Below are 20,185 nucleotides of genomic sequence, written 5' to 3' on the forward strand. Positions count from 1 at the left end.
CAGTTTGTTTTTTGTAGGCATCTCTTAAATAATTTAGCAAAAATTAAAATAAGTGCTAACAACTAATCCATAAACTAGTGAGGCTGGGAGTGTTCTTTATTAGTTTTTAAACTAAGGTGCCACTGACTATGAAAAAACAGTACATACTATAAGACTTAAAGAAGTTTATTTTCACTTAAAAGTTATTTTTTCTTTAAACGAATGCAGCATCAATAACTTAATTGGCTTACAAAAGCTGAGGCCAAGACAACATGCACTATTTTAATATGAAGTTAGCTCTTGGATCTTATTGCGGTTACTGGGCCAACTTAAGACTCCTATTCTGCATTCTTATAACCAAGCAACTAGTTGATATTAATGGGATGATCAAACATAGGGCTCAATTTTATTCCTAATAATTATTTTTCTGAAAGCCATAAATACATAAAGTTACAGTCAAATTCACTTAGCACACATCTTTGTTTCTATAAGATTAATTTTTATCTTAATATGCCCACTGAAGGTAGCATACAAGACTACACTGTCTGGCTGTTGCAACAGTATAAAACAAGCTTTTCCTAAACAAATGTCACATTTGAGCATGTAAATGGAGACTCAGAAGCACAAATTGTTAATTGTGCACTCAAGTACATATCCAGGTGAAACTTTAGACACACTCTACAAGCTGAATTCAGGTACAAGAAGGAACAACAAAAGTAGATGTGGTATTCTTTTTCATTCAACACACCTCTTTCATCCATCAAGTAAACATCTTGCATGTGCACAAGCACACACACACACCCCTCTCCATTTTTCTCTCCATAATTAAATTGGCTACTAAAAATTATTTTGCTTCTGAGAACGATTATTCAAGAAGCATATTTAAATGTATATCCACACCAAGTTCTAATACATTTCGGATCTGAGAGATGATACAGCCAGTCGTCACTGTACAGTATGTATTTTGTGTAAATAACCAATATTCAGATCCCATTCCACCATATTACGAACGTGAGGGCTGTAAGTTTTACCTGTTTTTTAAAAAGAGAGAAGAAGATCAAATTCTGCTCTCTCCCTATGGTTAAACACATTTGCTCACATTCGTTCCCTAGTACAGTGGCTCCCAAACTTGTTTCGCCACTTGTGCAGGGAAAGGCCCTGGCGGGCCAGGCCAGTTTGTTTGTCTGCTGTGCCCACAGGTTCAGCCGATCGCAGCTCCCAGTGGCCGTGGTTCACTTCTCCAGACCAATGGGAGCTGCTGGAAGTGGCGCGGGCCGAGGGACGTACTGGCCACCGCTTTCAGTGGCCCCCATTGGCCTGGAGCAGCGAACCGTGGCCACTGGGAGCTGCAATCGGCCGAACCTGCGGACACAGCAGGTAAACAAACCGGCCCAGCCCGCCAAGGGCTTTCCCTACACAAGCGGCGGAACAAGTTTGGGAACCACTGCCCTAGTACAAGGGTTGGTGTATTCTCTCTCCAAACTACCATGGGATATTCCTACTAACTTTATATATTGCAGGAACATTCAGAGATCCCAATCAAGATTAGGTCCCTATTGTTCTAGACACTGTGCAAACATACTACTGCTGGGGGAATTCTGTGCCAAAAAATTAAGAATTCTGCACACGGTATTTTAAAATTCTGCAAAATTCAGCATACTTTGTCAAAACAACAATATAATCACGCTCGGGGCTGACAGCAGGAGTCCCAGTGACCATGCTAGCCATGGGCAGGAGTGCTGGGGGTGGGGGAGAAAAGGGATTACCAAATTCTGTGCAGAAAAATAAAATTCTGCAAGGAACATGAATTCTGCATTGTGCAATGGTGCAGAATTCCAGAAGGAAGAACATACAAGTACCTCCTCACCTCATAGTATACATTTTAAGACAAGTGACATTCAAGGGGGGAGGGGGAAGAGAGAGACAGGGACACATTTTAATGTACAAACTGCTTTTTAAATTATTAAATAAAATGTCCGCTATCCTCATCTGCTCCTCAAACTCTAGTCACCATTAGCATTTCTAGTCTCATTTTAAAACTTTAGCTCCCCCAACCTCTCTAAAAGCAGAAGAGAATAATTTACCTGCTAATAGTAGCACAAGTTTGATTTCACCCCATAGAGACCAGATGCATTAGCTCTGCCACACCTATTTTCCATCTGACGCAAAAAGTCCTGGCATCGCACCATGCTAATGAGCCAGCTGTAACACTTTAATGAATCATTTTTTCCCTGTTTGAAAATTTCTCTAGAGCAAAGAGTATTGGTGTAAAAGCAAGAGAGACTTATTTCAGCTGCAATCATCCATGATCAATTAGTGGCTGAATGTTTAAATTATGCTCTTTGACCTCAAATGTCTAATGCTTTTAAAAGTAAATAATTGAGCCCATATGTCACTAGCAGACCTGGTTTCTGGAAAACTAAATTTTGGTTCTGCTTATGGATTCAAAGAATTCCAGTCAGCGCCTGCACCTGATTTGGATTCATTGCTTTGCTCGCATCATATATATCAAAGGAAGCCAAGAAGTGGTCTAGTTTGACTGGAAGTGTGTAGAATTAGTACAGCAATGCTGAATTATATTATGCTTTCAGAAAGAGGCAGATATGGATGGCAAACAAATATGGATTAATGAGGACTTCAGCTGCATTCATGTGTACACTCACTGGGAGCAGCCTGGCTATACATGTGATTTTACAAACCTGCAGTTTAAACAAAAATCCATCATTCAGACATTATGTATTTGCACTATTCCTGGAGGACCTGAGGTCCATAAATCAATTTAAAATAACAGTGAGAATCATTATGCTGTGAAAGATGGCAAATTTAGTCTCCCATATGTGCTTTATCCACAGTAAAGGTATATTAAAGGCAGTAATGCAAATTTTTTCTATCCCATGCCTGTTCTGAGGAAGTTACTACTGGATGTGTAGTAACTTACTGCGGCAATGTAAACTGAAGGGACATAAACTGTAGAGTGCTCTAAAGAGTTGTGCTGTTACAGCCCTGGGTGGACCCTGCTGACATGCTCCAGAAGGTAGAATCATCTAATTTCACAGATAATGGAAATGCAATACAATGGGAACAGCTTGTAAACCTCATACTTTAAAGCAGGGGTGGGTAAAATATGGCCTCTGGGCCGGATCGAGCCCAACTAACATTTCTGTCCGGCCCACCAGGCTCTTTCGCTGCTCCCTCACGACCTCCGGGCCGCTAAAAGTCCTGAGACACTGCGGGGCGCTCCTGGAAGCAGCCAGCTGCTGCTGGCATGTCTCTGCATGCCCCTGGCAGAGTGGGGCGGGCAGAGGCGGCTTTGCGCATTGCCCCCACCCCCAGCACCATCCTCACAGTTCACATTGGCCAGAAACCAGCCACTGGGCGCTGTGGGGGCGGTGCTTGAGGGTGCAGGCGTCGCTCGGAGACCTGCTGACTCCCTTCCCCCAAGGGGCGCACAGATCCGTGCCAGCAGCAGCTGGCTACAGCCACTTCCGGGAGCGGCGTGGAGTCACGGCAGGCAGGCAGGCAGCCTGCCTGAGCCCTTCTGTGTCGGCAGCCGGAGCCACCTGTGGTAAGCACCTCCCAGCCAGAGCCTGCACCTCGCACCACCTCCCGCACCTCAACTCACTGCCCCAGTCCAGAGCCACCTCCTGCACTCAAACTCCCTCCCAGACCCCGCACCCCTCCATTAATACAGTAGAAACATGCGGCCTGAAACCCCAACGCGGGCAGAAACCTTGAGCCCATGGGCAGAATTGAGAGGACACAAGGATGTTGGGCCCCCAAACTACAGTGTCTTACCCACAGTGGGGCCATCCTGCAGGCAGCTTCACCCCCCCCCCCCCCCACACCACCTCCTCTCCCCCAGCCCCTCCCTCCCACCCACTATCCAGGTCCTAGACAGGAAGTTGGAGCCAGGAGGTGTGGGGCAGCTGCTCCTCTGGCTGGTGGTTCCATGTAGTGGGCAGCCATGGCATTCCCCTGTCTGCTGCTGGTTCCCAGTGTTTGGCTGCTCCTCAGCTCCCAGCCCCCTTTGACTGCTCACGCAGCCGGTCAGAGCTGCCTGGGCAGCTCCAGGTCCAGCAGAGCCCTCGGGGAGTAGCCACCAGCACACAGCTCCAGACATGTGGGTGGCCTGCTGAGGTGAGTCAGGGGTGGAAGTGGTGCTCCCTCCCTGTACCTGCTGTGCAGAGTTGGCCAGAGCCCCACCAGCCCTTGCTGCTCCCTCCCTGCAAAACAGAAGTCAAACTACACCTATGCCCAACAGTTCCCACCCCTGGCCTGGAGTGCTGAGACCCTCCTCCCCAGGGGGCCCTGGAGTTTTCTAGCATGTTGACGGGGGCCTCAGAAAGAGAAAGGTTGAGAACTCCTGACTTAAAGGACACTATTTAAGCCAATTTAAAGTTTGTTGTTACTGAATATCTGATCCAAAAAATAATCACATCAAAGAAAAAGTGAAGGCAGAAGGAAAACTTACAATCTGATCAGAAATGGGTGATTGACCTCTTTCAAGACTGACTTCTCATTGTGTACATGTTGTTCTTGTTTTAGCCGAATGACATCCGGAATGCTCATTACTTTCAGGGCAAAGTAACGTTTAGCCATTTTTTCTTTCACCAGATGAACCCGCCCAAAAGTACCTGTGCCTGAAAATTAAACAACAAACGTCAAATGAACCAAACTTTTCTACGATTGTACATATAAGAAATGCACAAATGCAATAAGTTTGTCAAAGTAACAGTTCCTTCCCATTGAACTGGGGTAACTGAATTCCAACTTATCAGTATTATTTTTTACTTCTTCCCAAACAATTGTTTCCTTAAGAATATCGATTTACAGTCAAATTTAAAAGAAATAATAATAAATAATAATAAAGATAATGAAGTCTTGGCCTGTTTAAAATCCACTCATCCTTGCTTGTAGAAGTACTTCAATTTACTTCAGTGTCTTGTTTTCTGTAGGTAACTGAAGAAGGGAAAGGTAAGCACTAAAGGGAGCCAAGAAAAGGTGGTCTATACTATTAAGGACATAAATAAAGTGATATGAAAAATAAAATGAGACAAAAGAAGTACTAAATCTGAATTTAAAATATGGTATAACCGCGTGTGGAAAAATTCTCCCAAATTTCAGAAACCAGTATTTATTTTGGGTTAGAAGAAAGTAATAATGCATATTTTATTTAAAAGCAAGACCCTTCTTGTTGTCTTACTTCCATTCCATCAGGTACGGCACATGACCCTGATTGGGGATTCTGTTTGCAATTGCAACACAGCCCGCCCCTCACAGATTTAATGACATCTTCAAAGCAATTTCTTATCACCCAAATATCAGTTCAACTAACTTGCTTGATATGTATAAATAAACTCTTCAGTTGTATATTTTGTTCCAAAATCCTATTGAGGCCTCTTCCAGACCTACGCTTCTATGATTCTACGAAAATAAATGTTTTTAGATATGTCATCAAGTAAAGGTGATTTTTTCTTTGTTTCTCCCTTTCAGCATCATTACATTTTAGCATATTAGAAAAAGTATATAAAATGAAATATGTTTTACACAAACAAAATAGGGGTAAAAGAAAAAAAGGAGAAAATCAAATCTCAAAACATTGGCAGAATTGCGTAGTCCAGGTAAAATATAAAACATGGTCAAACTCAGATTTAATACTAAATTGTCTGTGGTCTTGTGTCTCCAGACCACACACACCAAAAAAGACCAACTTTTCAGTGGCATGTCCTCTTTTACAGACAGTGTATGCTAGCAATGAATCAGGGGTGAGGAGGAAGGACTCCTGTAGAAACACCCTCCAAAATAGGCTGCACTTCAGCCATCCATTGACCTCTGTTATTTACTGTATACCTTCCATTACTTCCTTATTAAAATTCATAGCATAAAAAGTAAATCCATCATGAAGTGATTTACATCCACAGATCTTTTTGCCATTACACACTTCAAATACACCTTAAGCTTTATAATTTTTTCTAAGAATGTTGTTGTAATACTGCGTAACACCAATGTACGTAGATGAAGAGCTTTACTTTGCTTATGAGAGGAAGGTAAAGTTATAATTACTACACAATACTTGTGCTTCTACTGTCTGTTCAACCATTTTACAGCATTGACTAATTAAAGTTAACCGAGGACCTAAGTGAAATGACAAGTAAATATCTTAACACCGCAAATTATTTTAAAGAAATCAAGTTAAAAGGTAAAGGCATTTGCAAAAATATTAGGTCACATGCCAATCTTGCAAACCTCTCTCCATAACTCCAATCTCCCTTTGACAAATTATAGTTACGGGAGAAATTAAGACAGAACAGGGCAAAATGACTAATGTTAACACTTCAAACTAGCGTACTAAAATTAGTAATGACAAAATTCATTTTTCCCAAAGCTGCCTCAAACCAAAGAATGGCTGCAGAGTATTACCTGTCAAATATACTAATTGTTGATTAATATTTATATACACTGTACCAAAATTTGAAAAGGCCATGCTTTTGCATGGGCACGTCTTTAGATAAGGCTATAGTTAGAATTCAAGGATTCGATTTTTGTTGGCAAGCATCCATTATACCATATACGCACAAACTGATAACTAAATATCTCCATCGATAACTGAAATGAAGAGATAGGGAAAGAAAGAAAGACACTGCATGAGAACTTATTAGAGTTTGATTTAAGGCTTTTTACTTTTGGGAAAAGAGGAACCTACACAAGAAGGATGGACTCCACCTAAACCAAAATGGAAACAGATGGCTGGTGTATGTAAAATTAAAAAGGCTGCAGAAGATGTAAGGGCTGGTGGAAAGCAGAAAGGTGCGTAGGAGCACATGATTCAGGAGAAGACATCCCTTAGGGATGAGTTCATTATAGACTAGTAAAGAAGTTAGGAAAGACATTAGTAAACTACAGGTAGGAGCTAGTGAGAAACAGTCAAATGTAAAAGAGTCCCATTTAAATCGTACAGATAAAGGCAAGCAACTGAATATTGACAAAATACAACTGCCACAAGTCTAAATACTAAGAGGGTAAACTAGAGTGCCTGTCATTAAATGAGGATATTGATATAACAGGCATCAAGGGAAACTTGGTAGAATGAGGATAATCAATGGGACGTACTAACAACAGAGTACAAAATATATAGGAATGAGAGTAGGTTGTGCTGGTGGGAGGAGCGACACTACATGTGAAAGAAGGCAGAGTCAAAGTAAAAATCTTAAATGCATCAAACTTTACCATAGACTCTATAGATAGAAATTCAATGCTTGAACAGTGAGCTTATACCAGTATAAATATATTACCGAGCACCTGACCAGGGTGGCGACTGAAATGCTCAGGGAGACTAGAGAGACTACAAAGGCTGAACATGCAATAATAATGGGGGATTTCAACTATCCTCATAAGTGACTTGGTATGTGTCACCTTAAGAAGGGATGCAGAGAAAGTTTCTAGACTGCTTGTCCTGGAGCACATAAAGGCAGAGGCAATTCTTGATTAAGTCCTAAGTGGAATGCAGGATCTCGTACAAGATGTAAACATAAGTGAATTGTTCAGTAATAGCCGTCCTAACGTAATAAATTTAACATCCTTGTAGAGATTAAAATGGAAAAAAAAAAAAAAAAGCCCACCACCGTATTAGCACTTAACTTCAAAAGGGGAACTAGACAAAAATGAGGAAGCTAGTTAAACAGACATTAAAAGGAACAGTCACGGGGTGAAAAGTCTGCAAACTGCATGGAGACTATTTTAAAAGACCATAATACAGACTCAAACTAAATGTGAACCCCCAACTAAAAACAGTAGAAAGACCAAAAAAACTTACCATGGCTAAACAGCACAGTAAAAGAGGTGGTTAGAAGCAAAAAAAAGCATTCTTTTAAAAGTAGAAATCAAATTCTACTGAGGAAAATAGAAAGGAGCATAAACTCTAGCAAGTCAAGTGTAAAAATACACTAAGGCAGGCCAAGAGAGAATCTGAATAGCAACTAGCTAAGGACACAAAAACTAAGAGCACAAAAAACAACCCAAGGGGATGGATCACTCAAAATTGCTGTGTTCCGTTCATTTCCTCTGAAGCATCACTAGTCACTGCCAGAAGACCTACTGGGATACTGGGGTAGATGGACGGTTGATATGACCCACTATGACCGTTCTTATGTTCATGTGATGTTGACAAAGTTTTTTTAACTGTTCAAACAAATTAACTTTTTGAATCTCACTGTCACTAAATTATAGTCCAATCCTCCCCATTGTCTGCATGACCTCCACAAAATAATTTCTTGCAACCATGAGAATTTAAGTCAAAAATTTAAAAATGTTTAAAACTAATTGATATTATCCATCAAAATTATAAAAAGTAACAAAAACCAAAATCTTCCATGCCTAGCTACAGTTCATAGAGACAAATTCCAAGACCGGAAGGACCACTGATCATTAGTCTGATCTCCTGTGTAACACAGGCCATAAATTTTCCCTGATATAATTCTTAGAGCATACCTTTTACAAAAAAATTGCAATCTTTATTTAAAAATTGTCTGTGACGGAGAATCCACAATGACCCTTGGTAAACTGTTCCAATGATTAATTATTCTCGCCATTAAAAAGTTGCACCTTATCTCCAGTCTGAATTTGTCTAACATCGACTTCAAGCCATTGGATCATGTTTATCTATCTCGGTTAGACTGAAGAGCCCATTGTTAAATATATGCTCCCCATGCAGATATTTATACACTAATAAAGACACTCCTTAGCCTTCCCTTTGTTAAGCTACATAGATTGAACTCTATCATTATAATGAATGTTTTCTAATCATTTACTCATTCTAGCACAAGTTGATAAGAAAATGGCTAATTGTGTGATTAGCAAAATGCGTGTTTTGTGCATGCACCAAAACGGAAGCTCATTTATATATTTCAGTACTATCAGCAAGTTGAACTGAACTTGCACTACACTGATCTCCCAGGAATGGCCCACTGAAGACAGTTGCTTACAAATGCAAAATAACCTTTATGGGGTAAGGACTGAGTTGTCTGTGCAGCTTACCAGCAACAAATGGTAAAATAAAATGCAGAATCCTTTGGCCTTTTGTCTGAGCTAGAAGCCCCAGTTTACCTTCCACACCACGAATGCAGGTCATTTTCAAAAATAATTAAGTATTCTCTGTGTGTTTACATACTTAACATATTTTTCTGATTCATTTAGCTATTTTTTCAAGTGTTTCTAACTGAGAACAATAGAGACAAGGCATTTGTTAAAATAAGCAACAATCTGTAAAGTATTCAGTTTGTTTTTAAAATTATCTTCAAGAACATGAAGTGCAAGTCACTAACCCAGTTTATAGCACCATATGGGAGTTCAGCTGTACTCAGATACAAGTTTCAGAAATATGCAGACAAATTTTGTAGCAGAGTAAACCCATGAAAGGCTTTTGTGTCCAAACAGAAAAGATTTTAACAAAACAAAACAAAACAAAAACAATTTGTGGTCACACCTAACCTGAGTTACAGTGCCTTCATTTAACCACCAAAACTGTAAACAGAGCTCAGAGAAGGCTCGGTAACATATTGCAGTAGGTCACCAAGTTACCCTGGGAAATTTATCATGTGATTAAATCCCTTAATGCGGTCACATTACATGACTATACCTGTAAACAACCTTGTTTTCAGGTGGGCTTATGCAAGTAAAATATGATTCTAATCAAAGCACCATCATCCACAACATATTTGAAATATTAATGATCTGTGTAGTATTAGATACCTTAGACAAATCTAAAAGCAATGTGTTTGTTTGTTTTTTTTAATATAGCAGCATGTAGTTTTAAATATATGCATTGGGAGCTCAAAGAGACACAAAAACTAAAGTTACAAATGCCAAGTGAACTATTGACCAAAAGTTTTCATATTAGGTTTCTAAATTAGGTCAGTGACAACTAGAAAAAGCTATTAGAAATTAATCTGAAACGGACATTTACATTTCCAAATATGAACTCAGTATAAATAAATAAAAAATGGCATTAATACAATACAAGTGAAGGCTATTGTGTGTGTGTTAAGTTAGAAAAAATTGTATTCATTTGGTAAGAGAAGGGAAGGGAACTTGAACCCAGTGGCATTTTTGATCTCATGTTTCACAAAACTGTCATAGTTACTGTGTTGAATCTTTTATTTTGGATTTTATGATTTTCCATACTCCTGCTAGTTTAACTTTACAGATGATGGGACTCAAAACAAAATCAATCAGTTTCAAGACACGGTCTCATGGACTCAGGAAGAAGCTCACTCAAGTAGCATTGCCTCAGTTGTAAAAACTGGCAGGTTATTCCAGACCTGTGGCAAGTATCTAATCTACAGTGCCCCAGGGGAGAAACAAAGAAAAAAGAAAAGAAAAGAAAAAAGAGATGCACCCACAGATAGGCAAGAATGCACAACCTCCCTTACCAGTTTTATTGTTCGACAAATGATCTCAATCAAAGTCTTTGTGTAAACTAATCCATAAACTGTTGCAAGAAAGAAGTTATGATCCAATCAATGATCCTTCCTCTTTACTCAATCAGGGAAACATCTAATGTTTGTTTTTGCAAAGCAGAAGTCATTTTTTTACAGTATTAATTTTCTTCTATTAGAATTCCTCCAATTATGTTCAAGGCTTCTCTACCAGAAAATACCAAAGAAAGTGAAAATGCCTAAGGCAACTACCAATGACAAATGGAAGTACACACACTTTCCAGGCAGGACTTGTGATGAATAATATTCTGTTCTGGATACTCCAAACGAAAATATTCACTGTTTTGAATTTGAACTGAAGTTTTAGTTGCACATTTTAAATTATCCAACATTCCTTAAATTAGTTTGCTTTCTTCTAATCATTTGCAGTCGAGAGCAATGATCATGGTGAAATTTCATGTAATAAGCAGTAAATATTTAGTATTTAGCAAATACATTGCTATACGTCATACAGTGTGCATATACAAAGTGATATAGCTTAAAAGCATTGCTCAAATCCTATGCTTTCAATTTTAGTTCATATGTTGGCCTCTCCACTATAGGGTACTGAAGGTCTTCCCCTCCAACTATCGAGAATTTTTGTAAGCATTAATTTCTCCATAACATGGTATTAAACATGAGAATTAATGTTGATTATTAAAATAGTCCTCATGCTAATTGCACTCAACGCAGACATATGAAACACTTTGGCTTGACTGCTGATTGCCAGGCCACTCTCTCAACCCTCTCCAGGCCATCAAGGACTAGAAGACTCCCACCCAAACTGTAGAGAGCAGAGATGTACTATAAAGAAAGTCTCCTTCAGGCCTATTCAGCCAAGGAGGATTAATGCAATATGCGGGAGGGAAGGAACGTCCTCTGTCACCATTGATAATTTTTAAAATGATTGTTAGTCTCTTGTGCACACATTATTGAGAAAGACTATTGTTTAATTTGTGCATGTGCACGTGCATTTAGAGGAGTCTATTCTATATTTTCCTACTTACAGCATTCTTCAGGAGACATGACAAAGTGTATACACAAGGTGAGATACAAGTATTTGTTATTGCAGCTCAAACTTTTCATACTGTTCACCTTGTTAATTCTTTTCACTCCTGTATTGACTATACATTTATATCTGATCACACTCCTAATGGGCTCTTCCAAAGTCAAGAACTGTCATTTAGTTGTTGCTTAGCATAAGCTAAACAGGAGAGATAAAATTATGGTTGTAAATAATTCTCTTGTAAGTACATTTTGGCATTGTAATATTTACCTGGAGAGAAATTCTGGCCGTAGCTTCAAGGGTGCTGAGAATCCCACAAGCTGAAACAGCCAGGCTGTGCTGCATTGAGGAGAGGTAGGGGGTGGGATCGAGAAGGGACTGTCCATGGTATGCTTATAGCGCATGCATCATGGAGAAATTGCACAGGCTCTCACTGCAGCAGAACACAGGAGTTGGGACCAGACTGCCAACAGATCGACTGGCTCTTGCTCTCTAGTAGGTTCTTGGAAGCTACTGAAGGGTGTCTTTCTTTCATGTTAAGGATGATTCACCCCTTCCCGTTATCACCTCGGTGTCCAGCTACCCAGGCTGGTCACAGGTGAATAGACTTGGCCCTTAGCAATGTGTGCTTTACATACTACTTTGATAAGTACAAAGTTAGGATTACTTTAAAACAATGGACTCTGGTCCTGTCCATGATAAATGCATTCACTTAGATCATACAGTATTTGGAGATCTGTAGCCAATATCATTAAAATACCATATTTAGTTTGTACAGGACAACTTTAGTAGTCCCAAGTACTGTTCTCGATGAATCTTGGGAATGTTACAATGAGGTAATAATGTTGCTTCAGCAGGATAGTGACTATGCATGTATGTTGCTTGGTTACTGCAACTAAGTGTTGAATTTTTAGAATAACCAAAGGAGTTTATATATCATAAAAATGGTACTTAACTGAACAGTTTTTCTTGGAAGTCCCCCCGTTTTTGAACAAAAACATGGACCCATCAAAATAACGTACGGTAAATGAAGGCCCACAGATTCAAGTAGGCGGTGAAGTGTGTTTCTTCAGGGAGTAAAGAGAATTTCTGCTGTTTGGGAAGTGGGGCAAGACAATTCCAGACTTTCAGAGCTGAAAGGGCAAATATGTGTACTCTAAGTACAGAAAATGCTAACCATTAATCCATTATCATCTGTTTCCATGAGAAGAACACACTCCTGGAGCCTTCTGCAAATTTAGTCAGATTGCAGAACTCTGAAGAATCTCAACTATTTCCTTGATCAGATAACCTTAATATATTAGAATCCACAGTACGAGTGAGTCCACAGGAAAGAGTGTAGAAATACTAGACCACCTTGGCTGAAGTGTCACAAATTGAGGAAAGGAAAGGATTATGCATACCCAATTGTACAAACTCCAAACCAGGCTGCCTTGGCCCAGGCCAGAATTACCAAATTTTGCCATCCTAAAAGTCTTCCTAGGAGAAAACAGTAAAGGAAGTGGGGGTATTTGTTTCTTTGTGCAATTTTATATAATTGTAGTGTAAAAAGTCTATATTACAGCTGTTGATCAGACAAGACGTTTGCGTGAACAGTTTCCTACATTAATAGCAGTAGACAATATATTCGAGGCAGGGGTCATTGCCAGTAGCCTTTGCTTCCCCTTTCTGTTCACCAGAGCCAGTTGGCATTCAGATCATGTTTTAAAGTCTGGGAGCAGGAGGTTGAGTGTGGGTAAAAAAGAGCCATATTTTTGAGCTGCAAGGATTTGGGAGGTTCCATGTTTCAGAGAATTTGTGTTATATATTGTGTATTCAGAGATTCTGTACATGCACCAAAAGCATTAGGTGAGTAATTCTAAGAAAAAATAATAATGCAAGTGTATTTAAATATCCAGGTACAACAGAACAGATTTAAGAATGGATTTTCAGTTTATAGAGATTGGCATTTCGGGCTTCTACTGATTAAACGGTATACTCTGTGTTAACGTATTTACGTTCCAGAGATGGTTAGGAAAAAAAAGTGTTTTTCTCTACAAAAAACTGACAGGAAAAATTTTAGTTTTTGTGGTTGTAAATTTTTCCACAAGAGTTCCATGTAGTCAAAAAACCATCTTCAGTCAAAGTTCCAATGGAAATTTTTTCACAATCTGTTATATTATGTTAAAACTTTTACTTGGCTTAGCCAAAAGTCTCATAGAAGGACATATGTTATAAACTACATTTGTGTTTTACATGTGTATTTTTTTCACAGCAGCCCAAGAATTGTTTAGAATATAATGCAGACAAACTACTGAAACAAAAGCTAACACTAAACATATATACATAAAACTTGTCTTCAGAAGTGTTTTTTCAAGGCAACTTCTGTGACATACAGAAAAATCAGGGTGGTGAGTTTGTTTTTTTAAGCCTCAATCACTCCACTAGCTCCTCCTCCACTATATCAAGTGTTAACTTCTTACCCCATCTTATGGCACTGAATAGCTGCATTACTCTATTCTTAGTTTACCTTGAGCTTGATGATCTGACTCATACTGTACCAGGTTGACTCTAATCTAACATTGACTTTGGTGGAGATACTTCTGATTTACTATAGTATGAGTGAGATTCAGACCCCCTGTCTCTTGAAAGTCCCTCACACCGTTACTTCTCTAATGGCACCTCAGAGCTCCATCTGTCCACTCATCAAGTTACCATCAGTACTTTCTCTCCCCACAAATCTCACTATACACTTTTTCTAAGCTGGTCTACAAAGTCATACCTCTCAAGACCCACTTTGTCATGATAGGACCCAGTTCCAGAACCACATTCAAAACATACCAAGAGATAATCTATTTACAGGACAATGAAAAACCTTCATGGGGCAGCAGGGAGAAGAGAGGTCAGTTTAATAACAAAGCAAATACCCAATAAAACCCTCCCAAAAAAAGACCCTAAAAATTCACAGAATTAAAAAACAAACAAACTTCCCGGAAAGTGGAGAGATGCTGTTCTTTAGAGAAGCAGCCACCTACCTCTTCCGACTGCCATGACTGGGTCCAGCCCCTTCAGCTTCCTATGCTCTCAATCCTTGAGGGAACTACTCTTCTGGATATCAAGCTCCCCCTACTCAGACAGACATTGCCTGTTTTTAAATATGGGAAACTAGGACAAGCAACAGGACCCTGAGGGCTCCCGTATCACGGAAGCCTACACAAAGCAAGTCAGACATGGGTTTTATTTATGCTTTTTAAAAAAGTGTTCCCCACTGTGCTATGCGCTAGGCTTTGCAGAGCAGCCACATGCACTATTAGTGTAACTCCACTCTACTATTTGGTTAACCCATTTGGACAAGAGGCAAATGTCTTCTCATTGTGAGGTGCTGTCAAATCAATACATACTTTTAAAGGATAATGCTCTCCTATTTTTTTAAGTTATATATGAAAATGTATGCACAGTGTGAGACATTTTGTACTGTGGGGGAGCACCCTGGAACCCCCATATTCCTCATTTTTATATAATTGTGATCTTACATATAAAGCATGCCTTGTAAGGTGTCAGGGGAAAGGTCATGATCTGCTGAAAGTAATTTCTCTACCCATATATGTATATCATTAATGCACATGAAGTTATGAGAATTGTGTTGTATGGTGGTCACTAAAATATGCTGTAAGTTGGGGAATCAGCCAGATATTAGCTCCCAAGAGGGAACAGCAAGGAAAGTAGCCAACACCCAGGCGGGGTGTCAATCAACCCATCATCAACAACCATTGTCCAGCAAGGGAGCTATAATGCAATGACTCATCTGCATGAGGACACACCAGGGGAATTTCTCTACCTTGCCTGGAGACTCAGCAACGCACCCAGATATGCCTGGACTTCTGGTTTCCCAAGCACATGGACTGAGGGTATAAAACTGAAGACAAGGGGCCCATGCTGGGCCTTTCCTCTTCACCCACCTATGCTGCAAGCAACAAGGACACTCTGAAGACTCCAAACTCAGCGAACTGGCCCAGATTTCAAGGGTGAATCTGTATACTATGGACTACAGTATCCAGTGGGGTGAGAAAAATTGCTTAATCTAGATGTTGCCCAGTCTAATAGGGTTGAGAGTTTAGACTGCGTGGTTATATTTTCTTTTGGTAACTAACTCTGACTTTGCCTATCACTTGATATCTCTTAAAATCTACCTTCTGTAGTCAAATTTGTTTAACCTTTAATTTCTACCAGTGAGTTTGTATGAAGTGTGTGACAAATCTGGTCAGGTTTTGCAAAGGCTGGGGTATGTCCACTTTCCATTGATGAAGAGGTGAACCAATTAATAAATCTGCATTGCTCATCTTGAGCAGTACAAGACGGTATAATTCCTGAGGTACAGTGCTGGGAACTGGAGGGATTTGGCTCTGGTGCCTTTCTCTATGTTATTCATGAGTGGCTCTGGGAGAATTCATGCAATCTAGCTGGGTGTTGGTTCTCCACATGCTGTGATCACTCGCACAACTGCACCTGGAGGGGTTTGCTACTCATCACTAGCAAGGCATTGTAAGAGACAGCCTAGGCTGGAGAGAGTTCAGGGAGCACAGTGGCCCCCCAGGCCCAGGTTGCACCCTGGGGATCCCATCACACAGTAAATAACTTTACACTGGCTCTCTCTCTTTGCCTAAGCATTATCTACCATTCCCAGTTAATACTGTAGGTATTTTGGTGCAACAGTCATTTCATTTCTAGAAACGTAGAAGTGCAAAAAAGCATAGAATCATAGAATATCAGGGTTGGAAGGGACCTCTGGAGGTCATCTAGTACAACCCCCTGCTCAAAGCAGGACCAATCCCCAACTAAATCATCCCAGCCAGGGCTTTGTCAAGCCTGACCTTAAAAACTTCTAAGGAAGGAGATTCCACCACCTCCCTAGGTAACGCATTCCAGTGTTTCACCACCCTCCTAGTGAAAAAGTTTTTCCTAATATCCAACCTAAACCTCCCCCACTGCAACTTGAGACCATTACTCCTTGTTCTGTCATCTGCTACCACTGAGAACAGTCTAGATCCATCCTCTTTGGAACCCCCTTTCAGGTAGTTGAAAGCAGCTATCAAATCCCCCCTCATTATTCTCTTCCGCAGACTAAACATCCCTAGCTCCCTCAGCCTCTCCTCATAAATCATGTGTTCCAGTCCCCTAATCATTTTTGTTGCCCTCCGCTGGACGTTTTCCAATTTTTCCACATCCTTCTTGTGGTGTGGGGCCAAAACTGGACACAGTACTCCAGATGAGGCCTCACCAATAGAGGGGAACGATTACGTCCCTCGATCTGCTGGCAGTACCCCTACATCCCCAAAATGCCACGGGCCTTCTTGGCAACAAGGGCACACTGTTGACTCATATCCAGCTTCTTGTCCACTGTAACTCCTAGGTCCTTTTATGAAGAACTGCTGCCTAGCGATTTGGTTCTTAGTCTGTAGTGGTGCATGGGATTCTTCCTTCCTATGTGCAGAACTCTGCACTTGTCCTTGTTGAACCTCATCAGATTTCTTTTGGCCCAATCCTCTAATTTGTCTAGGGCCCTTTGTATCCTATCCCTACCCTCCAGCATATCTACCTCTCCTCCCAGTTTAGTGTCATCTGCAAACTTGCTGAGGGTGCAATCCATACCATCCTCCAGATCATTAATGAAGATATTGAACAAAACCGGCCAGAGGACCGACCCTTGGGGCACTCCACTTGATACCGGCTGCCAACTAGAGATGAAGCCATTGATCACTACACGTTGAGCCCAACAATCTAGCCAGCTTTCTATCCATCTTATTGTCCATTCATCCATCCCATACTTCTTTAACTTACTGGCAAGAATACTGTGGGAGACCATGTCAAAAGCTTTGCTAAAGTCAAGGAACAACATGTCCACTGCTTTCCCCTCATCCACAGAGCCAGTTATCCCGTCATAGAAGTCAATTAAGTTAGTCAGGCATGACTTGCCCTTGGTGAATCCATGCATCTTATTAATTTTTAAGTTCAAGTTAGGTTTAGAAACGAAAAAAGAATGTAAAAAACCCTCTCATGAATGCAAGACCATTTATGCCAAGCTTCAACTTGAAGAATATTTTTTCTGGAAAAAAGGAAGGACTTTAAACACCCGATTGCTTTATGAGCTATTCTGTCCCATCATACAAGTAAATGCTTTATTTTTTTTTTTTCCCTTTTGGAAAACTGACAGTGCAATTATTTCCCCAAAAGTAAATCTGAGACCTAAAGACACTAATTTTTCTGCAACCCACTCAGATTTTGAGCATTAGCGATTTCCTAGTTTTCTAAAACCTAAAAGATTTAATTAACAAGAGAAGCAATTATGTTGATTTTTCTGTAATTTTGCCTTTTACTTCCCACAACAGCTTTTAGTCTGGCACATGGCTCTGCTCACATAGATGGCTCCGACTTTCACCAAAAACTATTTGATTGATTGTTACACTGTTCTTGTAAGCAGGCCACTTCGCAGGAACACAAGAGCTCTCAATGACTCTGAAAGTCTTATGACCAGCAGCACTCACTTATTAGCCATCTTTATTTGCTTTCTTTTGTATATTGGGGTCATCATCAGAATCCTTATCTGTCTAGCCTGCAAGTCTCCCATAACGAATGATGTCTATCATTCGCCTCAACTGACAGTGACAACAGGTAGTACAGTACTTGCATCTACAGTTCAGCTTTCCTAGCAGTCCTCTGACAGGTCCTTGAAGGTCAGCTGCAGTTTAGCCACAAGCCTTCACCTTTGTGCAGTCCCCAGTTTCCAAAGACTTTGGAAATGAGGTCAATTTCTGCTCAGTTCCTTCTTGTCTCATTCAGCAAAGGATGTCTTTTCAGCCTTCAAGACAACTTAAATTGTCTAGGCTCTGCCCATTTCACCTGCAAAACTTCACATGCCAGAAAAATGTAAAGCTTTTTTTTTTAATCCCACCACCACTTATTCTTACATTGCAATTTTTAGGAATAAAGAGCATAAGACTACCAGACTAGTCAGGCCAACTGTACATTCTAGTGCAACAGTCTTTCATTTGGTTCAAAGGACGGTTATAGACTTCCATAATGGAAAGTGAGGTAACAAAAAGCCCATATGAGAAGTTTCTTCATAACGTGAAGTAATTAGTAGTTGGCTTATGACCTGAAGCATGATCTTTGTCACCTCTAGTGCTCCTTTAACAAAGCACCTTAAAAAAAACCAAAACATCATTTCTCCCTGACAATTTTAGTTCAATGTCCTTGAAACGCCTCTCCAGCTTCCCCACCTATTTGTAACTCCTCTATGGAGATGACGGATCACAGCAGCCAGCTGAGGAAATTTTCCATCAAACTGCTTGTAGAAGCCCTTATTTACTTTCCATCCCCAACATTTTCAGTGGTGCTTAGAATTTGAGCATGCACTTAAGTAACAACTTTACTGCATTATGAACAGCCAGGTGCTACAAAACAACATGCATTGCAGAATTCCACTTAAACATTGAAGGGGCATATCTTGGCTTGAGTAGTACTTTAAGGACTCTTTCCCTCTCCCCTCCTGCCCCCTTCAATAGGGACTCAGTACATACATACATATACACACACAGTACAGTTTAAAAGAAAGGTTTCATCCACAATGGAAATAGGACACCCCCCAAAAAACCAAACAAACAAAAAACCCAAAACCTTACTGATCTGTTATTCTTACTTCAGCCATTTTACAGTTATATAAAGTTTTGGTAGGACTCAACTATACTTTAAATGTAAATTATAATTGCAAAATCTTGTAGAAATATGTAGTTAAATTAATATTTTAATATATAATTAGTAAGCTACTACTGCTTTACCTAGCAAATAAGCTCTGGACTACCTTATCTGAACTAAAAGGTAACTGTAAAAACAAGGTGTTTTAAAGGACGCTAAGCTCAGGTTAATAATAATAATAATAAAAGAATGCGTTACCTTAAGATCAGGCAGACAAATACAAACTCAGCCCGCCACACACTAGAACCAAGGAAAATTAAACAGAGTAAACTAACAGTAATACAGGATGGTGCCTGGCTGGGTGGCAGTCCATCATTTAGCTATCTCAATTTAAAAATAATATCCAAAAGTAGCAATGGTATTTTTAGTTTGGACAGGTTTCAAAGTAGCAGCCATGTTAGTCAGTATTCGCAAAAAGAAAAGGAGTACTAGTGGCACCTTAGAGACTAACCAATTTATTTGAGCATAAGCTTTCATGAGCTACAGCTCACTTCATCGGATGCATTATTATTATGGACAGTTATTCTGAGAGTTTAGAAATATACAGGCAAAGCTTACACAAATTCCTTCTGGACATTTTCATGATTATTCCATATCCACAATTGAAATGAAATTTTACGTCTTGAGAATCACAATTACTTTAAAATTAGTACTTGAATCTCTCTCTCTATACACAGAAGCCAACAAGTTACTCAAGAACCATGTTACAGTGCAAGCCTCAAACGGATGTTTTCAAAAGACCCTACATCTAGACACTATTTCCCATCAATTGGAAGTCCAACTCTGAAAATATCAGGCTCCGTATTTAAATGTATTTTGTGCTCAGTGATATATGTTCAAGTGATAAAAAAAAGGACAATACTATCAGAATCGGACTTCTATATAATCAGCCTCACACTTTCACTGTAATGAAGCCTGACATTTACCTCCATCAAAACGTATGCTGGTCTCACAAATATACCTCAATCAAAAAAGTGTCCTAATCTATGGGAATTGT

The 20,185-nt window shown here is 39.9% G+C and overlaps 1 protein-coding gene across 1 annotated transcript in view; it reads right to left on the minus strand.

Moving 5' to 3' along the window:
• PRKX (protein kinase X-linked) overlaps positions 1 to 20,185 on the minus strand; it is a 122,250-nt gene that overhangs the window by 57,176 nt on the left and 44,889 nt on the right. Inside the window, exon 2 of the mRNA XM_037899761.2 lies at positions 4,451 to 4,619. Within this exon, the coding sequence (XP_037755689.1) occupies positions 4,451 to 4,619 (169 nt within the window). The remainder of the gene's footprint in view (positions 1 to 4,450; positions 4,620 to 20,185) is intronic.

This window comes from Chelonia mydas, chromosome 1 (assembly GCF_015237465.2).
Source record: "Chelonia mydas isolate rCheMyd1 chromosome 1, rCheMyd1.pri.v2, whole genome shotgun sequence".
Taxonomy (NCBI): Eukaryota; Metazoa; Chordata; order Testudines; family Cheloniidae; genus Chelonia; species Chelonia mydas.